Raw genomic sequence first — 19,139 nt, forward strand, 5'->3', positions numbered from 1 at the left:
GAGTGATTAACTTTTCAGTCTAGGAGCGGAGGTCCCTAGGACCATCAAGGGAGAAGAGCACAAATGGAATGCGGGACCTTATCCAGAGAAGCAGTGACACCAGAGATGGAGGCAGAGATGGGGACATGGAGAGAGGGAGCAGCTGAGGACTCTAGATTCATGGGAAGAGAGGGATGAAAAGTTGGCGACCAGGAGGCGACTTGCAGAAGGTGCCTTTTGTTGGTGTAAAAAAAAAAAAAAATCTAAAATGAATAGAAATACTGTTATCTGATGGTACATGGAGGGTATTATAATCATTATAATGAAACAAAGTGTTTGATTTGTTGAATAAAAATCTGATAAACTGCCCTGTAAACTTTCACTCAATTCACAATAAAAACTTTTTAAAAGAATGGTGAAATGATAGAACCCTGATGTATACTTTTCCTGCTTTTAAACCAGTCAGTATTTCCTTGTTCTGTGCTAATGACTGCCTCTTGGTCTATGGACATGTTCCTCATGAGCACACTTCAGTGCTTTGGAATACTCATTGTTTGCAATGTTGTTATACCTTTCATGATCCTCACAGTGAAACCTTTTCATACTTAATAAAACACAAGTAAACATCTTTCTGATAGCCTCATCTTTCAGCCAGGAAGCATCTGACATCCCTAGCAATATCCCTAGTTCAACATCCCCTTCTGAATCTTGCTTGAATATCTAGCAGTTCCCTGTTGATGTACTATTGCAACCATTTTTTGTTCAGCAAAATTTTAATTGCAAAAAAACTTTTTTACTTGCATGATATTAATGATACTGTTCCATGATGTGCACATTCCATTACATCACCACTTTTTGGAATGGGCATAGATATGGATCTCTTCCAACGAACTGGCCCAGGTAGCTGTCTTCCAAATTTCTTGGCATGGATGGGTGAGCACCTGTAGTGCTGCATTTTGTATTCTGCCAATTCTTGGATACTTGTTTCTCACCAATTTCTTTAGTGCAGCCTGGACCTCTTCCTTCAGGACCATCAGTTCTTAATCATATGCTACCTCTTGAAATGGTTGAATATCAACCACTTCTTTTTAATACAGCGACTCTGTGTGTGCCTTCCATCTTCTTTAGATGCTTTCTGCATCATTTAATTTTTTTTCCCATGAAATTCTTCAATATTGCAAATCTTAGGTGGGTGAGCACCTCCAGTGCTGCATTTTGTATTCTATCAATTTTGTCTTCTGTTCGAAATTTGTCTTCGGTTCTTTCAACTTGAGAAATGCTGAATGTGTTCTAACTCCACATCTTTGCACGTTTCATTATAATAGTTGACTTTGTCTTCTTGAGAAGCTCTTTGAAGTTTTCTCTTCAGCTCTTCACTTTAGCATCTCTGCCCTGAGGAAAATTTCAGTCTCTTTTGGTAGCCATTTTGATCTTTACTTTCCTGTCTTTTTAATGACTTTTTGCTTTTTCCTGTATGATGTTCTGGATGTCACTCCACAGCTCTTCTGTTTTTCATTCATCAATGTCCAATGCATCAAATCTTTTGTGAGATGGTCTCTAAATTCATATTAGATGTGTCCAATGTCATAATTGTTTGGATTTTCTTCAGCTTCAGCCTGAATTTGCATACGAGCAATTGATGGTCTGTTCCACGGTCTGGCCCTGGCCTTGTTTTGGCTAATGATGTTTAGCTTTCCACCATTTCTTCCCACAGATGTAGTCAATTTGATTCATGCATATGCTATCTGGTGAGGTCATGTGTAAAGAGTCACTGTTTATGTTTTCTCCAAAAGGTGTTTGCAATGAAAGCCTCATTTGTCTTGCAAAATTCGATCATGTGATCTCCAGCATCAGTTCTACCACCAAGACCATATTTTCCAACTACTGATCCTTTCTCTTTGTTTTCAACCTTCACATTTCAATCACCAGTAATTACCAATGCATCTTGATTGATTTCAGACTGAAGAAGTTGGTAGAATTCTTCAGTTTCATCATCACTGACTTTAGCGGTTAGTACATATATTTGAATAATAATGGTATTCAATGGTCATCCTTGTAGGTTTATGGATATTATCCTATCACAGACAGCATTGTGCTTCAAGATAGATCTTGAAATTTTCTTTATGATGATGAATGTGATGCCATTCCTCTTGAATTTGTCGTTCTGTCGTAGTAAACTATGTGATTGTCAGATTGAAAATGCCAATAGTAGTCCATTTCAGCTCACTAATGCCTAGAATGGAGCACTGTGTGGCACTGTAGGATAAGCATTCACCTATAAGGTCACAGGGTCAGCAGTTGAACCACAGAGTCAGCAGTTCAAATTCACCAGCTGCTAATTGGAAAACCTATACAGGTCTGTGTGAGTCAGAACTGATTCACACTTAACATCAACAATGCTTAGGATATTGATTCATTTCATTTTTGACAACTTTCCAATTTTCTTAGATTCATACTTCATACATTCCATATTCAAATTATTAGTGGATATTAGCTTCTATTTCTCCTCAATTTGAGTTGTGCCCCATCAGCAAATGAAGTTCCCTAAAGCTCCTTGGAAACCCTATACAGGGTAACTATGGGTTGGAATCGACTCGACAACATTTAACAACAACAACAAAGCTTTACTCTAGTCACGTCATCATGGTGAACTCTAAGGAAGCAGCTCTTCCCCAATCATATTTTGAGTTCCTTCCAGCCTGAGGGGCTCATTTTCTGGCACTATATCTGATACTATTCTGTTGCTCTTCATATTGTTATCATCTTCTGGCAATCTATCTGAAAATGTTCTGCTACAATTCATAATGTTCTAGATGGTCTTCCTTTTGTTGTTGTTGTCAAGTGTTGTCGAGTCGATTCCGACCCATAGCGACCCTGTAAAGGGTTTCCAAATAGCAGCTGGTGAGCTTGAACCACCGACCTTGCAGTTCAAATGGCTTTGCAGTCTGGCGCATTAACCCACAGGCACCACATTAGGACTCTGGTCTTACTTTAGGTATATGGATATTATCATATCACAGACATTATGCTTCAAGATAGATCTTGAAATGTTATTTTTGACAGTGAATCGAAGCCTTTCCTCTTCAATTGTATGTTCCCAGCACAGTAACCCATATGATTATCTAATTCAAAATGACCAAGACCAGTCCATTTCTGCTCACTAAAGTCTAGGACAGCAATCATCAAGTGTTCCATTTCATTTTTGGCAACTTGCCGTTTTCTTAGATTCATGCTTTGTACATTTCATGTTTCAATTATTAATGGATGTCTTCAGCTATTTTTTCTCATTTTGAGTTGTGCCCCATCAACAAATGAAAGTCCTGAAAACTTTGCTCCATTCACATTGTTATAGCCAACTCTACTTTTACAAGGCAGCTCTTCCCTGGTCATGTTCTGAGTGCCTTCCAACCTGAGGGGTTCATCTTCTTGCACTATATCTGACAAGGTTCTGCTGTGCGTCATGAGGTTCTCAGGGACTAACCTTTCAGAAGTAGTTCGCCTATTCTTCCTTGTCTATTTGGAAACACCAGTGAAACCTGCCCACCATGGTGACCTTGATGGTATATAAAACACCATTGATATAACTTCCAGCATCACAACAACACGCAAGTCACCACAGTATAACAAACTTGACAGACGAGAGGTGGAACCTAACATTTTTAAGTTCAAAGGGATAGGAAAAATAATATTGATTAAACAGTTCTACATTTAGGTATTTTATGGTGACTGAAGGCAGATTCACACATACCATTTGCCAGGGGGTGGGAACATAATTTATTATGAGGGTTGGCGTTTCATATATGACAACATTGCTTTTAATTATTTCTTAAAACATTGTAGAAATGTAGGGTTATACACAAATCATCCAAGCCCTACAGAATTCCTCATCATTTTTGATTTTAAAAACTTAAAAAAAAAAAAAAAGTAGGAATGAACATAAATGAAACTCAGCATGGAATATGAATTCCAAGAAAAGACATGCGCTTTCTCAAGACTCATTTTAACAAGTTAAATTTAACACAATTGTCTATTGTATTATGCAATTATATTTAAGGTGGAGTATAAAAGTTAACTCTGTCCTATCAAATTTCAAGGTCACCAACAAAGGACACAAATCCCAATTCATGGAACAATGTTTCTCTTACACTAAGAAGAGACAGAGCTAGGTCAACTTCAATTGTGAGCACTGATCTCCATGGCCACTGAATCACCTGCCTCTGGTGCAGAGCGAATATGAGCACACCCCACTGTGGTTCAGTGAAAGAGACAGTTCCCTCCCTGCCAGGGAGAGGGAGAAGTGGGGTTGGCAGAGTGCCATGTGGTCATGTATGAACAGAATAGGGACTGTTACTATGTGCACAAAACAGGAGGATAGACTTCTCACAGGAGAAAAAAACAGAGGGAGGGAGACCCAGTTTCTAGTCTCCCATAGCAGAGAATGCTCTGGGCCAAGGGCTGTGCTTAGAATGGGAGGTATAAAGCTGATTGTCCTCTATATACACGTGAGCAATTAATTTGTCTCTTGTAGAAATCCATTTCTTTGCTTCATAGCCATACATAGTATGTAGTTACTGAGTGAACCAAGCCACCTTCCTCCAAAATTACTGTTAATTTTCTTTAAGATTGTTGTTAAGTGCTGTCTAGTCGATGTTGACTCATAGTGACTCTTCTGGCAAGCGGGACTTCATTGTATAAGAGAGACGTTCATGAATTTCATGTTCCCTTTAGTGTCACAGGAGGGGAAATTGCTTCTTAATTGACTCCTCTTCTATGGAGTAATTCTACTCTTGTCAATAGAGTCACTCTGAGTTGGAATTGACTCAGAGGCAGTGTGGTTGGTTGGTTTTCCCACCAGAGTGAATATTGTGTTTGGCTTCCAAATTGTTAGGGAGTTTTGCTTTGAAAAACCTAAAGGAATTTACGTTTTACATCTTAATAGCTGTATTATGTCGTAAGTGTTAAGTGTTTTTGACAGGAACTACTTTCCTTTGTGGTGTCATTCACCATTTTTGTTTTTGTTTTTCTAAATGAGAATGAACATTGTTCCTTGTTAGCCAATGTCTTTTTGTTAAACGTAGGGGTCTTTTTCCTTCTCTTGAAGATAAAGCTAGCTTTTCTTCTGCTGCATAGAAACTGTCATTTACTAACTGGTGTAGGAAGAGAGTCTGAAATATACAAAGCAATAGCTGGCAGCTACTAGTTTTAAACTTGCCTTTGTTGCAAATGGGTTGAACCCCAGGAGACAGAACCATCTACGGACAAGTGGAATCAGCATCTGTCCCTGAAGCACCTGGCATCAGAGACCATAAATATTGAGATGATAAATATCCCTGAAAAACACACGTCTAAAGAGAGTAGATATAAAAACAAACAAGCAAGCATCTCTTCTTGAGCTGTACATGTGTATACAGGCTTACCTCAGAGATGTTGCAGGTTGAGTTCCAAATCACAGCAATAAGCGAATATCACAATAAGGCATGTCAGTTGAATTTTTTGGTTTCTGAGTACATAAAAGTTAGCTTTATACTATGCTGTAGTCTATTAGTGTACAATAGCATTATGAAAATGTTTGAAATACTGTGAGAATTACCAAAATGTGACAGACACAAAGTGATGTGTCTCTGTGAAGATGGCCCCGAGAGACTTGCTAAATGCAGTGTTGCCACAAACATTCCATTTGTAACAAAATAGTATCTGTGAAGCGAAAGTGCAATAAAACGTATGCTGATAGGATATGTACTGGACTGCTAACCACAAACTCAGTGGTTCAAATGTACCAGCCGCTCCTCATAACCCCTATACAGGATTGCTATGAGTTGGAACCGATTCGACAACACTCAACAATACAAACTTTTAGTTAATTCTGTATAGCCATTCAGGGGTTCATGAAAATTCTCGACTTCTTGCTTCTTGTTTTAAGGTTTCTGAAGAAGCTTAAAACATGCTTGCACTTTAAGATTAGTGTGTAATTAAAGTTGCTTGTTTTAATATTTAACTTTCACACAATAAATGTTTGAAACAGTTATTTAAGATGTTTTTAACACTAGGCTTTTATTGTTATGTGCTGTGAGGGCCATATATCCCGGCAGTTAAACACGACAATTATAGCTTGCTTTCATAGTTGAGTAAGAAGCAGAATAGATATATTCCTTGGTATCAGTTCTTTAATTCAGCATCAACAAACTTCTACTTTTGAAGGATTGTTTTTCTGAGACTGGTTAAACATCTGTATCGATCAAATAAGAACTATCAACTATTAATAGATTCAGGTCAGGAATGAGCTCATTACACTGTTAAATGTTCCATGGAAGCCACAACAGAGATCATAGCTTGTGTTGTTTCAGGTAAAATCATATGTAATACAGTCCTTTCCCAGCAGTAAGGAGCTCCCTTATGTAATATACACATGGGCTTAAAATGAATGATCAAAAGTTCTCCTTTGGTTTTAGGTGGTGCTCCAAAACAAGTCAAGTAAGGAATGGTAGTGGTGATGGTGGTGTGCCGTGGAGTTGGTACCAACTCATAGCAACCCTCTATAGGGTTCCCAAGGCTGTGAATCTTTACGGAAGCAGAAAGCCTCATCTTCCCCTGCGAGACAGCTGATAGTTTAGAACTGCTGACCTCAAGGCTAGCAGCCCAACTCATAACCACCACGCTACCAGAGCTCCTTCAAGTAATGAATAAATAATCTTAAATACATTTTCCCTCAACTGCCATTTAACAATTCCGAAATACTGGATAGTAGCTGTAAATACTGTCACCAAAGAAAGGTCTGTCTTTTCAATATTATCATCAGTTTTGTTTTTACTGTCACTTTTCTGAAATTAGCAAGGGGTGCAGGTAATTTTAAATTGTTTCTTTTGACACTGCCCAAAATTTCAAGCCAAGATGGGCTTTTTGTTGACATAAGAACAATCAAGGGATAAAGAGACATTATTAGTAACCCAAGCTGGACATGGTAGAGCATCCTCTTTACTCACAGTCTAAAGGGATTTTGTTTGAGGATGGAAAAAGCAGCCCATTTCAGAGCCTCCTGCCACACTGACATTGTACTAGAATATACTTCATGTTCATGGCTTTTGACCCACAGGATTTTTTTTTTGGAAACACACCAAAGCCAAGCTCATTGCTAACGAGTCTATTCCAACTCATGGTAACTCCATGTATTAACCGAGTAGAACTGCTGCATGAAGTTTTCTTATGAGTTGGTGTCAACTTGATAACAATGAGTTTGGTTTGGGGCAATCTTTGTAGAAGCAGTTCCCAGGCCTTTCTTGCATGGTGCCAATGGGTGGAGTCAAACTTCCAACCTATCGGTTAATTGATGTTAGGTATCATCGAGTCAGTACTGATTCATAGCCACCCTATGCACAACAGAACGAAACACTGCCTGGTCCTGGGCCAACCTCACAATTGTTAACCACGCTTGAGCCCATTGATGCTGCCATTTTGCCAATTCAGTTCACTGGGGATCTTCTTCTTTTTCTCTAACACTCCACGTTACCAAACATGATATCCTCCTCCAGAGACTGGTCCATCCTGACAATATGTCCGAAGTATGAGAGATGAAGCTTGGCCATCCTGGCCTCCAAGGAGCTCTCTGGTTGCACTTCTTCCAACACAGATCTCTTCGTTCTTTTGGCAGCCCAAGGCACTTTCAATATTCTCCTCAAACACCATAACTCAAAAGCATCAATTCTTCTACGGTCTTCCTTATTCACTGTCCAGTTTTCACATGCATATGAGGTTATTGAAAATACCATGTCTTGGGTCAGATGCACCTTAGTCATGAAGCTGACATCTTTGCTCTTTAACACTTTAAAAGGTCTTGTGCAGCAGATTTGTCTAATGCAATACGTTGTTTGATTTCTTGACTGCTTCTTCCATGAGTGTTGATAGTTGATCCAAGAAGAATGAAGTCCTTGACAACTTCAATCTTTTCTCCATTGATAAGAATGTTTATTGGTCCAGTGGTGAGGATTTTTATTTTCTTTACATTGAGATGCAATCCATACCAAAGGCTGTACTCTTTAGTTGAGCACAAACACCCAGGGGCCTTCTTTGAAATAAACCTCCTTGAATTCATCCCTTCAATGATGTCCCCTGCTTACAAATTAGGACACTATTATGAAAGAAGAGCAAGTCTATCATAGCAAAGAGAAAAGAAATTTGTGTGGTGAGTATCATTATAATATACAACAACCATTTCCTGTGTCAAGTAACAAAATAAGTTCTTTTAATAGTACATTCTAAAGGAAGTCCAGTAGAGAACAGAATGCTCAATTTTAAAATCAAATTGCTTTAAGATTGGCATTTATTTAATGCTTTTAATAATAAGTTACATGATCAAATTATGAAAACATCAATAAAAATTAGACTCTATAAATTTTTACCAAGACAAGGTTAAAAAACTCCAGTGGTATCTTTGTAAAAGCTTAACAAATATGTCTGATGTATAACAGGGAACACTTCCACATTTAAGTGAAGTATCGAAAAAGTAGTGGAGGCTGCAAAAACATTTTTCTACAGCAGGATCTTACCTAGCGATATATGCTATTTGTGAAAAATCCGTTGAGGAATGGTGGTACTGGAGATATCTCCAATCTTGTTCACATAGTTTATAGTGTAAGTGGGTTTGCATTTACCAATTTATGTGATTTGTGTATGTTTGTACTTTTATTTTTTTAACTGATAAAAGGTATCAGAGCCATCACTTTTATAGATAAATATGTGATCATATAATGAGTACCCTAGTTTTGGATATAACATGTCCATAAAAAGAACACACACATATAACTCTCATAATGCATCGGGAACTAACAGGTGAAGGGGTCATGCAGTTTACATAAACTGGATAACGCACATGCTTTTTACATAAAATATGGTATACATCAGTCTATGGTGTGACTTCAGAATCAATCCAAGCAAGCTTACATGTATTTCAAAATAGGGGGAAAGCTATAGTTCATAATATGATTGAGTATTTCACATTGTTTTCTTGATGCATAAATCATAAGATGGCTAGCATAATTTTTGTACACATTTATAAATATTTTGTATTTGATTTCCCTAGTGAATATAGTTTTGTTAAACATATGCCATGTTTTCAATAGTTCTCTGATGATTACAGTGTACTTGAATTTCATAGTTTATTTCCTGTTGCTGTTGTTCTTAAGTACTGTCGAGTTTGTTCTGACTCATAGCAACACTGTATAGGGTTTCCGAGGAGCAGCTGGTGGGTTTGAATCGCCAACTTCGCAGTTGGCAGTTCAGTGCTTATCCTATGCCACCACACCATTTGACTGCTAACCGTAAGGTTAGTGGTTCAAACCCACCAGATGCTCCTCGGAAACCCTATACAGGGTCGCTAAGAGTCAGAACCGACTCGGCACTTAACAATAACAATGAGTAATTTCACCATTCACCAATACTTCCTATATTCTAACCAGGTCGTACACATGAATTTTGCTATTAGCAGCCTTGGTAGACTATAAAGAAAAATATATGTTCAAAACAATTTAGATTGTCAGCGCAAAGGCAATTTCATATAAACAGCTAATAAAGATGATCAACCAGACTTTATTTGGGTATTGTGGAAGGAATATGTGGATATGCATTTCCTTGAATGTTTAGTCATTTATATTTAGAAGCAATTTTTTTTCCCTTTATCTTTGAAAACACAAAACCTCTTCTATTGCCCAACAGCAAAAATCTAACTAATGCATAAGAGGCAGTTTGGCCAATAGTTGTTAAATGAAAAACTTCTTAAATTCTAATGTCTGCATAGTAGAATCTCTGAAACAGGAAAAATAAAAATGATCAGTTTAGTGGATAACCAGCTGAAGTCTAAATTTGTCTTCAACTTTGAGTTAGGCCATTGACTTCTAAAAAAGTAAAATGTTTAAAATATCTTGAAGGCAAATTTTATAAATATTCACAAAATGTAGGTTTATTTGTTGCTCTATCCACTCAGATATAATATCTACTTCACAACTAATGAGATATGGAATCATCTCCAAAAAGTGATAATTTTCTAGAACTAAAAAAATAAAAACTCATTGAAGGTTGACCATAGTATAAAAACAAAAAGGCAACTATTATAGCTAAATAAAAGCATTTTTATTTTCTCAAATAAAATCATTTTGTGTCTTGATTGATGTATTTCAATAATCACATAAAAGATCTAAAGGGGAAAATATTAACAGTATATGCTAGCAAGTAAAGACGAAAGATCCCCCTTTTTGTCTTAGCTTCCAGTTTGACAAGGTAGAACAGCTAACAGAATCTTGTCCAGGAAAACAGCTATAGTACTGTGCTTTGAAAAAAATCAGACTGCATTAAACTTTTAATAGATTACATGCTGCTGTGGCCTTTAAAACTTCTAGTAGTAGCTACAGGTTCTAATCTGGCACTTCAGGTAATGAAAAATGATGACCATAAAAATGCTTTAAGTCAAGATGAAAGTAAAAATGTATCATATCTTCTATGATTTCTTAAAGCAGGTTATTAGATTAAAATTTTTGGCTCTCAAAAAGAAATCTGAAGAAGACTGCCTTGCTATTGTTCAAAGAATTTCCCTCAAATTACTGTAAAATGCATTTGGCTAACACTGATTCTTCCATAAACTCATTTAATATAAAATTCTCAAAAATTTTAGCAAGGAAAAATAATTGCAAGGATCTTTTACTCCATTATTATTCCTCTGGTCTTCTAGTTTACTTTGTGTTGAATTTTTGTCTAACAAAGATTTTGTGAAGTTTAATACCATTTTCTCTTTGATTAAATATCACTTCTTTAGCTGTGTTGTTTTAAAAGGTAACTTTTAAAGTCAGTACCAAAATAAATATACAGGCCTATTAGTTCATTTGCTAATTATAGTTACAAAACTCACATATAGCCCATTCAAATGACAAGAACAAAAACACAAACAAAAAAATGTTTTTTAAAATAGTGCATACAAGGCACAAAAGCTTCTCAGTATATTTCCTGAAGACGAAAATTTTGGCATCAACAAATACATCACTTTAGTTTATCTGAAACTAAAGTCCCCAATAGCATGTTACTTTAGTTCAACTTGAACTAAATTTCCAGAGATTCTGGTATTTGTTTGATAACCGCATAATTTAATCTAAACAGGTGTTTGAGGAGCCCTATCATGGTTTTGTTGAGAGGCCATAGAAATAATTCAGCTATCACTAGAGGATTCTTGTATTGACTCATCAGGTAATAGTAATAGAAATTCACCATATTTTGCTACATTCAATAGGATAAATAATCTAAAATGTTATATTTTAAGCCAAATTGAGAAAAGAATGTCATAAACTAATATGACAAAAGAATGTCATAAACTAATTGTGATCATAGACTGTCTCCCAGCTCCTACCCGCAGTCTAGGAAGACTAGAAGAGAAGAACAATATGTTTCCGATGCAAGTAAAATGCATTCGTTATGATTAGCATTTTCTAGCCAATTGTTTAATCAGGACTTTAGGCTTCAATATTCTTATTAGTTTTCCAGCAGAGAGCAAAGGCAAGGACTAGACTGGATTAAAATCTTCTGAATGGTGATCTTCAACTGCAGGCCACTGGCACTTTGCAAAGAATTCAAAGGAGCAACAATTCTCTCAGTCTGAGGCTGGCATTCACATGAGAGGGAATAAACAAAGAACAGACTTGCTACATTTTCACAGGTAACCAGCAGGTTTCATAAATGAAGCTTATAATTGTAATGTGTCTAAATCTTTTAAATCTCAAAACAGTATCTTAAAATTCTCAACTTTCTGAATCAGAAAATTAGATTTTATGTGATAAATTGTGCTACCCAAATTTTTGGATGAAACCAGACCATGAATTTATTCCAAGTTTTTATGATAAAATATATTCCTCCCCTTGATCCATAAACCATAATTTGTACTAATATTTAACAGGAATTTGTGTTACTTGAAACAATCTGTATACTGTATAAAAAGTCCATTCTGTGTTAAATCATGGCTCCAGGAGAACTAATCAGTTCACAGTCTACATATCCAGACAACAGGAAATGGGAGGAACTGGTCAGTGCACCTTTCTGTAGAAATCTCTTCCATCCATCTATACCACTGACAGCTACAAATAAAACAGAAGACATGAAATTAGTATTAACCGTAAATTTAAAAAGAAACAAGAAACAAAGCAAAAAACTTACCAACTCAGTTATTGTTTGTTGCAATAACATCCCTTCTTCAAAATTAATGTTTTCCATGCTAGAAGTCTCAATAGATTGGGTCTTGAATATAAACTTTTAAGATCAATGCTTTTCAAATTTGAATGTGCATATAAAAGATGCACAATGAAGATCATGTTACTAGATACAGAACTTCTGGTTCAGGAAGACTGGAGCACTCTCCAAGACTCTGCAGTTCTAACAAGCTCACAGGTGATGCCAATGTTGCTGGTAAATGGGCCAGAACTTGAGTGGCAGGGTTTAGGGTCTTAGTTCAGCATGACTCTGAAGCCAACAGTTTAGGAATTGCAAGTTGGAAGGGACATTTAGGGAAATACTTTTGAAACTTCATGTGCATAGAAGCACAGTGGTTTTTGTTGTTGTTGCTTTGTGTGTGCGTGTTTTTTAAAATCTAGGGTATCTAAAAGGGAAGGTTGTACAAGTTAAACCTCGAATCTACTCTTTGGAGTCTCTGGGTGGTGCAAATTATTAAGTGCTCCATGATAGTAAAGAAGTTGGCAGTTTAAACCCACTCTAAGGCACGTCAGAAGGAATGTCTGGAAATCAACTTCCAATAGGTCATGGCTTTGAAAACCCTATGGAGCACTCTACTCTGCATTAACAACCTGCGAGATGCAGATGATACAACCTTGCTTAGTGAAAGTAAAGAGGACTTAAAATATTGATGAAGATCAAAGACCACAATTGTCAGTATGGGTTGCATCTCAAAAACAAAACAAAAATCCTCACCGCTGGACCAATAAACCACATCTATATAAATGAAGAAAAGACTGAAGTTGTCAAAGACTTCATTTTGCTAAGATCAACCATCAACACTCATAGAAGCAGACGTCAAGAAACTAAATGACATATAGCATTAGGCAAATCTGCTGCACAAGACCTCTTCAAAGTGTTGAAGAGAAAAGATGTCAATTTGAGGACTAAGGTGCGCCTGACCCAAGCCAGGGTATTTTCCCTAACCTCATATGTATGTGAAAGTTGGACAGTGAATAAGGCACACCATAGAACAAGTGATGCATCTGAGTTATGATCTGGAGGAGAATATTAAAAGTACCATGGACTGTCAAAACAACAAACAGATCTGTGTTGAAAGAAGTACAGCTGGAGTGCTACTTGGAAGCCAGAATGGCCAGACTTCGTCTCTCATACTTTGAACACATTATGAGGAGGGACCAGTCCTGGAGAGCTAGGAGGGGCCACATCATGTTTGGTAAAGTGAAGTGTTGGAGAAAAAGAGGAAGACCATCAATAAGATGGACTGGCACAGTAATGGTAGTGATGGAGACAGGCTGAGCAATGATTGTGAGGTTGGCCCAGGACTGGGCAGTGTTTTGTTCTGTTGTGCATAGGGTCACTATGAGTGGATACCAACTCAATGGCACTTAACAACAACAACTCTGTACACACGGGGTCAGATCAGCTAGATGGCATCTAACAACAATCTACTCTTTAGCACTATTATAGAGTAGTTGTTGTTGCTAAGTTCTGTCGAGTTGGTTCTGGTCCATAGCTACCCTCTATAGAGTTTCCAAGGAGCAGCTGTTGAACTTGAATCACCAACCTTGAGATTCATGTTGACTTTGAAGTCCAGCACACTAGCCCACGGTGCCACATATTACAATTACCTGGAAAGTTGCTGAACTAGAAAATATTATATAAAAGCTCACAGATCATTTATTAATGTAGTTCAAAAAGAGGAGAAAGATAATATAAGGTATTACTTAGGAATGTATTTAAATTGTACATTACTGAATATAACTGAGTACTGAATGAAATCTGAGTTACAGGGAAAAAAAGTATTTTTAAAAGTCTAGCATTCATTAGACTTAGACAAAAGTTAATTTTTAAAAATGTTATTTTGGGGTATATTTTGGGGAATGAAAAACATTAAATCAGAAAATCACATTTTTTTTAGGTCTTTGTAGTAGCTGATTCATGCTGTCATTTGGTTAGTATGACCACTAATGTCCTATATTAAAATATAAATCAAGATTTTGTGATTTTTTTTACTTTAAGTTGATTATTTATATATGTATATATATATTAGTATCTACTATGTGTCTTTATATGGTGAAAGGTGTTTTTTAAGTTTTTATTGTGAATTGAGTGATAGTTTACATGGGAGAACATCAGTTTTACACTCAGCTTATCTGATTTTGTTTCATTGCAGTGATTACAATCCCCTCCATGCATTGTCATTCAATAGTATTTGCTCTATTCCTTCTGATTTTTGTTTTGTTTTGTTTTGGATGTTCACCAAAACATACAGGAATATATAATCATTTAAACCAAAGGGCACATTCTGCAAGACTACCTCTTGGCTGCCAGCACACAGCCTTTCTCTTTCCATGAGTCTAGCATCCCCATCTGCTCTATCTCTCTATGTCATCATCTCTGCCTCCATCTCTGGTGTCACTGCTTTTCTGGATAGGGTCCCACATTCTGCTCATGCTCCTCTCCCTTGATTGTCCTAGGGTCCTCTGTTACTGGACTTTAAGATTAACTACTTCCCCCTTTTTGTTATAAAACTTCTACCTTTACAGTTGTGACAATCACAATTAGTCATGATAACAATTACTCACTATTGAATCATATGAATCTTATCCCCATCTCCTTTCATCAGATCCATCCAGACTAAATGAAAACTATTCAGTGGGGGTTCTACCTTCCCCTGCATACTCTGAAACGAAATGCCCTCTTGAAAACTTGTATGCCAGTCACTTCATGCCTTTATAGCTCCCCTCCCCCATTTTAGGTAGCCAATGTCTAAGTTGCCCATCTCTATCAACCCTGAGTACAGAGGGGATAGGAATGATCCTTGGTGCAAGGTTTTTAATTGAGAATCTACAAACAACAAAAAAATGCACTAGTCTTGTGTCAAAATACTGGGAAATCAAGACAGCTTAAATATGATATTACTATGTAAACATACAAAGTATTTAACACTCAAAAATTGTAATAGCATTGACTTCACAACAGTGGTGCTTATCATTTGAAATTAAGAATTTGAACTAATTAAAAAATTCTCTGAAACTTTATATTTTCCCATGTTCCATGAAATATTTTATTTGTGCTGTTGGCTAAGGTTTAGTTACATTATAATAATTATTTCAAAAAAAAAAAAACTCTTAAGACATTTAAACCAAATGGTTGTTGTTGTTACATGTTGTCAAGTTAGTCTGGACTCATAGCTACCCTATGAACAACAGAACAAAATATGCTCTGTTGTGTGCTGTGCTGTCCTCTCAACTGTTACGCTTGAGCCCATTGTTGCTACCATTGTGTCAGTCCATCTTTTAGTAGGTCTTCCTTTTATTCCCTGACTCTCCACTTTACCAAGCATGATGTCCTTCTCCAATGACTGATTCCTCCTGACAATATGTCCAAAGAATGAGAGACAAAGTCTTGCCATCTTGGCTTCTAAGGAGCATTCTGACTGTACTTCTTCCAAGATAGATTTCTTTGTTCTTCTGGCACTCCATGGTACTGTCAATATTCTCCAACACCGTAACTCAAATGCATCAATTCTTTTCCTTTTTAATTGTCCAACTTTCACATGTATATGAGGCCATTAAAAATAACATGGCTTGGATCCTCAAAGTGACATCACTGCTCTTGAACACTTTAAAGAAGTCTTTTCAGCAGATTTGTCTAATGCAACATGTTTGATTTCTTGACTGCTGCTGTCATGAGTGTAGATTGTGGATCCAAGAAAAATGAAGTCTTTGATTGCTTTAATCTTTTCTCTGTTTACCATGATGTTATTTAATGGTCCAGTTGTAAGGATTTTTGTTTTCTTTATATTGAGGTTCAATCCATAATGAAGGCTGTAGTCTTTGATTTTCACTAGTAAGTACTTCAAGTCCTCTTCACTTCCAGCAAGCAAAATTGTGTCATCTGCATAATCATAGGTTGTTAATGAATCTTCCTCCAATCCTGATACCATACTATTTGCTTGTATTTGCATGTATTCTCATATTATTTACTCAGCATACAGACTGAATAAGTATGGTGAAATGATACAACCCTGGCACATCTTTCTTGTTTTAAAACCATTCATTTATCTCTTTGTTCTGTTCTAACAACTACCTCTTGGTCTATGTTCAGGTTCCTCATGAACACAATTAAATGTTCTGGAATACCCTTGCATCACAATGGTATCTGTAGTGTATGAAAACCCACACAGTTGAATGCCTTTGAATAGTCAATAAAACGCAAGTAAACATCTTTCTGGTACTCTCTGCTTTCAAACTAGGTCCATCTAATGTCAGCAATAAGATCCCTAATTTCACATCCTTTTCTGAATCCTGCTTGAAGTTCTGGCAGTTCCCTGTCAATATATTGTTACAGCCAGTTTTTAATTATCTCCAAGAAAATGTTACTTGCATGTGATATTAATGATTTTGTTCAATGGTTTCCACATTCCATTTGGTTCCCTCTTTTTGGAATGGGCACAAATATGGATTTCTACACAGGTACAAATATAAATAAGTTGTTGGTCTTGCAAAAATTGTATCATGTGATCTCTAGCATCATTTCTATCACCAAGTTCATATTTTCCAACTACTGATCCTTTCTCTGTGTTCTCAATTTTTGTATTCCAATCCTCAGTGATTAGCAGTGCATCTTGATTGCATGTTTGATCTATTTCAGAATGAAGAAATTGGTAGAATTCTTCAATTTCATCACTAACTTTGGTGGTTGGGTGTGTAAATTTGAATATTAGTGGCATTAATTGCTCTTTTTTGTAGGTGTATGGATATTATCCTATCAGAGACTACATTGTACTTTATGGTAGATCTTGAAATGTTCTTTTTTGTTGATGAATGTGACACCATTTCTCTTCAAATTTTCTTCCTTGGCAGAGTAAACCATGATTGTTGAATTCAAAATGACCAATACTTGTTCATTTCAGCTGACTAATGCCTAGAACACAGATCTTTATGCATTCTATTTCATTTTTGACAACTTCCAATTTTCTTAGATTTATACTTCAGAATTCTACATTCTGATTATTAATGGATATTTGCAGTTGTTTCTTTCCATTTTGAGTTGTGCCCCATCTGCAAATGAAGGTCCCCAAAACTTTGCACCATTCACATTGTAAAGGTCAACTTTACTTTGAGGAGGCAGCCTTTTTTTAGTTGTAATTTGATTATCTTCCAATTTGAGGGATTCATTTTCCAGCACTATATCTAACAGTGTTTGTCTTCTATTCATATGGTTTTCAATGGCTAATCATTCAAAGTAGTCCACTCCTTTTTCCTGACCTATATTAGTCTGGAAGCCCCACTGGAACCTGTCAACAATAGATGGCCCTGCTGGTGTTTAAACTACTGATGGCATAGCTTCCAGCATCATTGCAACACATAAGTTACCACAGGACAACAAATTTAACAGGTGAGTGGTGGTAAATCAAACTAAGAACATTAAAATTTCAATATCCTAATCATAGTTATTTGAATACTAGTGCAGTCAACCGCAATGCTGGTTTGAACTACAAGGTCAGCAATTCAAACTCACCAGCCACTCCTTGGAAACCCTACACAGGTCAGAACCAACTCAATGGCACTTAACAACAACAACAATCATAGTTATAAGAACCCCTGGTGGTTTAGTGTTTAAACACTCAGCTGCTAAACAAAAGGTCAGTGTTGTTTTAAACCCACCAGTCGCTCTGTGGGAGAAAGATATGGCAGTCTGCTTATGTAAATATTTACAACCTGGAGAACCTCTGCAAGCAGCTCTCCCTGTCTTGAAGGGTCACTGTGAGACAGACATGAATCAATGGCAACAACCTTGATCATAGTTATGTTCAGTCTGATCAACTGTACATTCATGTATCCATAGCTGACCCTGGTCATCCAGAATCAAAACACTAGTCAATTAGAAAATTGCAGGAACAATATTTTACCTTTGCTGTTGTTGTTAGGTGCCATCGAGTCAGTACCACCTCATAGTGATCCTATGCACAACAGAATGCAACAGTGCCCAGTCCTGCGCCAACCTCACAATAATTACTATCCTTGAGCCCATTGCTGCTGCCACTGTGCCAGTCCAGCTTGTTGGGGTCTTCCTCTTTTTCTTCAACCCTCCACTTTACCAAGCATGATGTTCTTTTCCAGAGACTGGAGTTGGAAGAAGTACAGCCAAAATGCTTCCTGGAAGCCAGGATGGCCAGACTTTGTCTCTCATACTTCAGACATATATTACCTTTATTACATAGCTATACATCAAACACACACAAAAAAAAAACCATACAAAGGGGCTTCAAAAAGTTCATGGATATATGGAATTAAAAGATAATGGATTCTTCTAATGAATGCTTCTATTAAGTATTTTGACAAAGCATTTTGTTTTAGATGCCACTGTCTTGCTGCTCTTAGGTTTAGTATTTCAGATTGTAGTGTTCTAAATAGAGTTATCTAGACAACTTTAATGTTCAACTTTTTATTTTATGTTCAATGTGATGGTGTTTATTTTGTGTAAATGTTTTGTGTAAATGTTTTGTGTAAATGTTTATTTCTTTTTTCAAAGGGACTCTTTACTGTAGCTCACCCCTTCCTCTTACTAAATTTATTTTTAACAGCACTTTAAAAAGAATAAACACACCACTCTGTGTCACTCCTCTGCCAGGTGGAGATAAGGGGCAGATTTTTGCAGCTGAATTACATGACCCGAAAAATACAGAGCACATCATGAAGACACTGAGAGACATCTTTGTATGGTGCTGGGCCAGTGGCTCGTGTAATAACATTCCTGGAGGCAGTAGTAGTCCTTAGTAAGTATGAGAAATTATATGTATTTTGCAACTCTTTCCTAAACCTAAACATTATTGTACTATAGCTTTTTTATTGACAGAAAGTTTATAAACAGATTATGCTACAAAGACATCTATTTGTAACTGCTGGAGTCCTGATGTGACACTGTAGGATAAG

General features: G+C 36.7%; 1 protein-coding gene across 1 annotated transcript in view; it reads right to left on the reverse strand.

The window, feature by feature from the left end:
- Nucleotides 1–11,958: 11,958 nt before the first annotated feature.
- Nucleotides 11,959–19,139, reverse strand: part of ZDHHC2 (zinc finger, DHHC-type containing 2) — a 122,745-nt gene continuing 115,564 nt past the window's right edge. The window contains exon 12 of the mRNA XM_006834518.1: nucleotides 11,959–12,083. Within this exon, the coding sequence (XP_006834581.1) occupies nucleotides 11,959–12,083 (125 nt within the window). The remainder of the gene's footprint in view (nucleotides 12,084–19,139) is intronic.

This window comes from Chrysochloris asiatica, unplaced genomic scaffold (genome assembly GCF_000296735.1).
Source record: "Chrysochloris asiatica unplaced genomic scaffold, ChrAsi1.0 scaffold00011, whole genome shotgun sequence".
Classification (NCBI taxonomy): Eukaryota; Metazoa; Chordata; class Mammalia; order Afrosoricida; family Chrysochloridae; genus Chrysochloris; species Chrysochloris asiatica.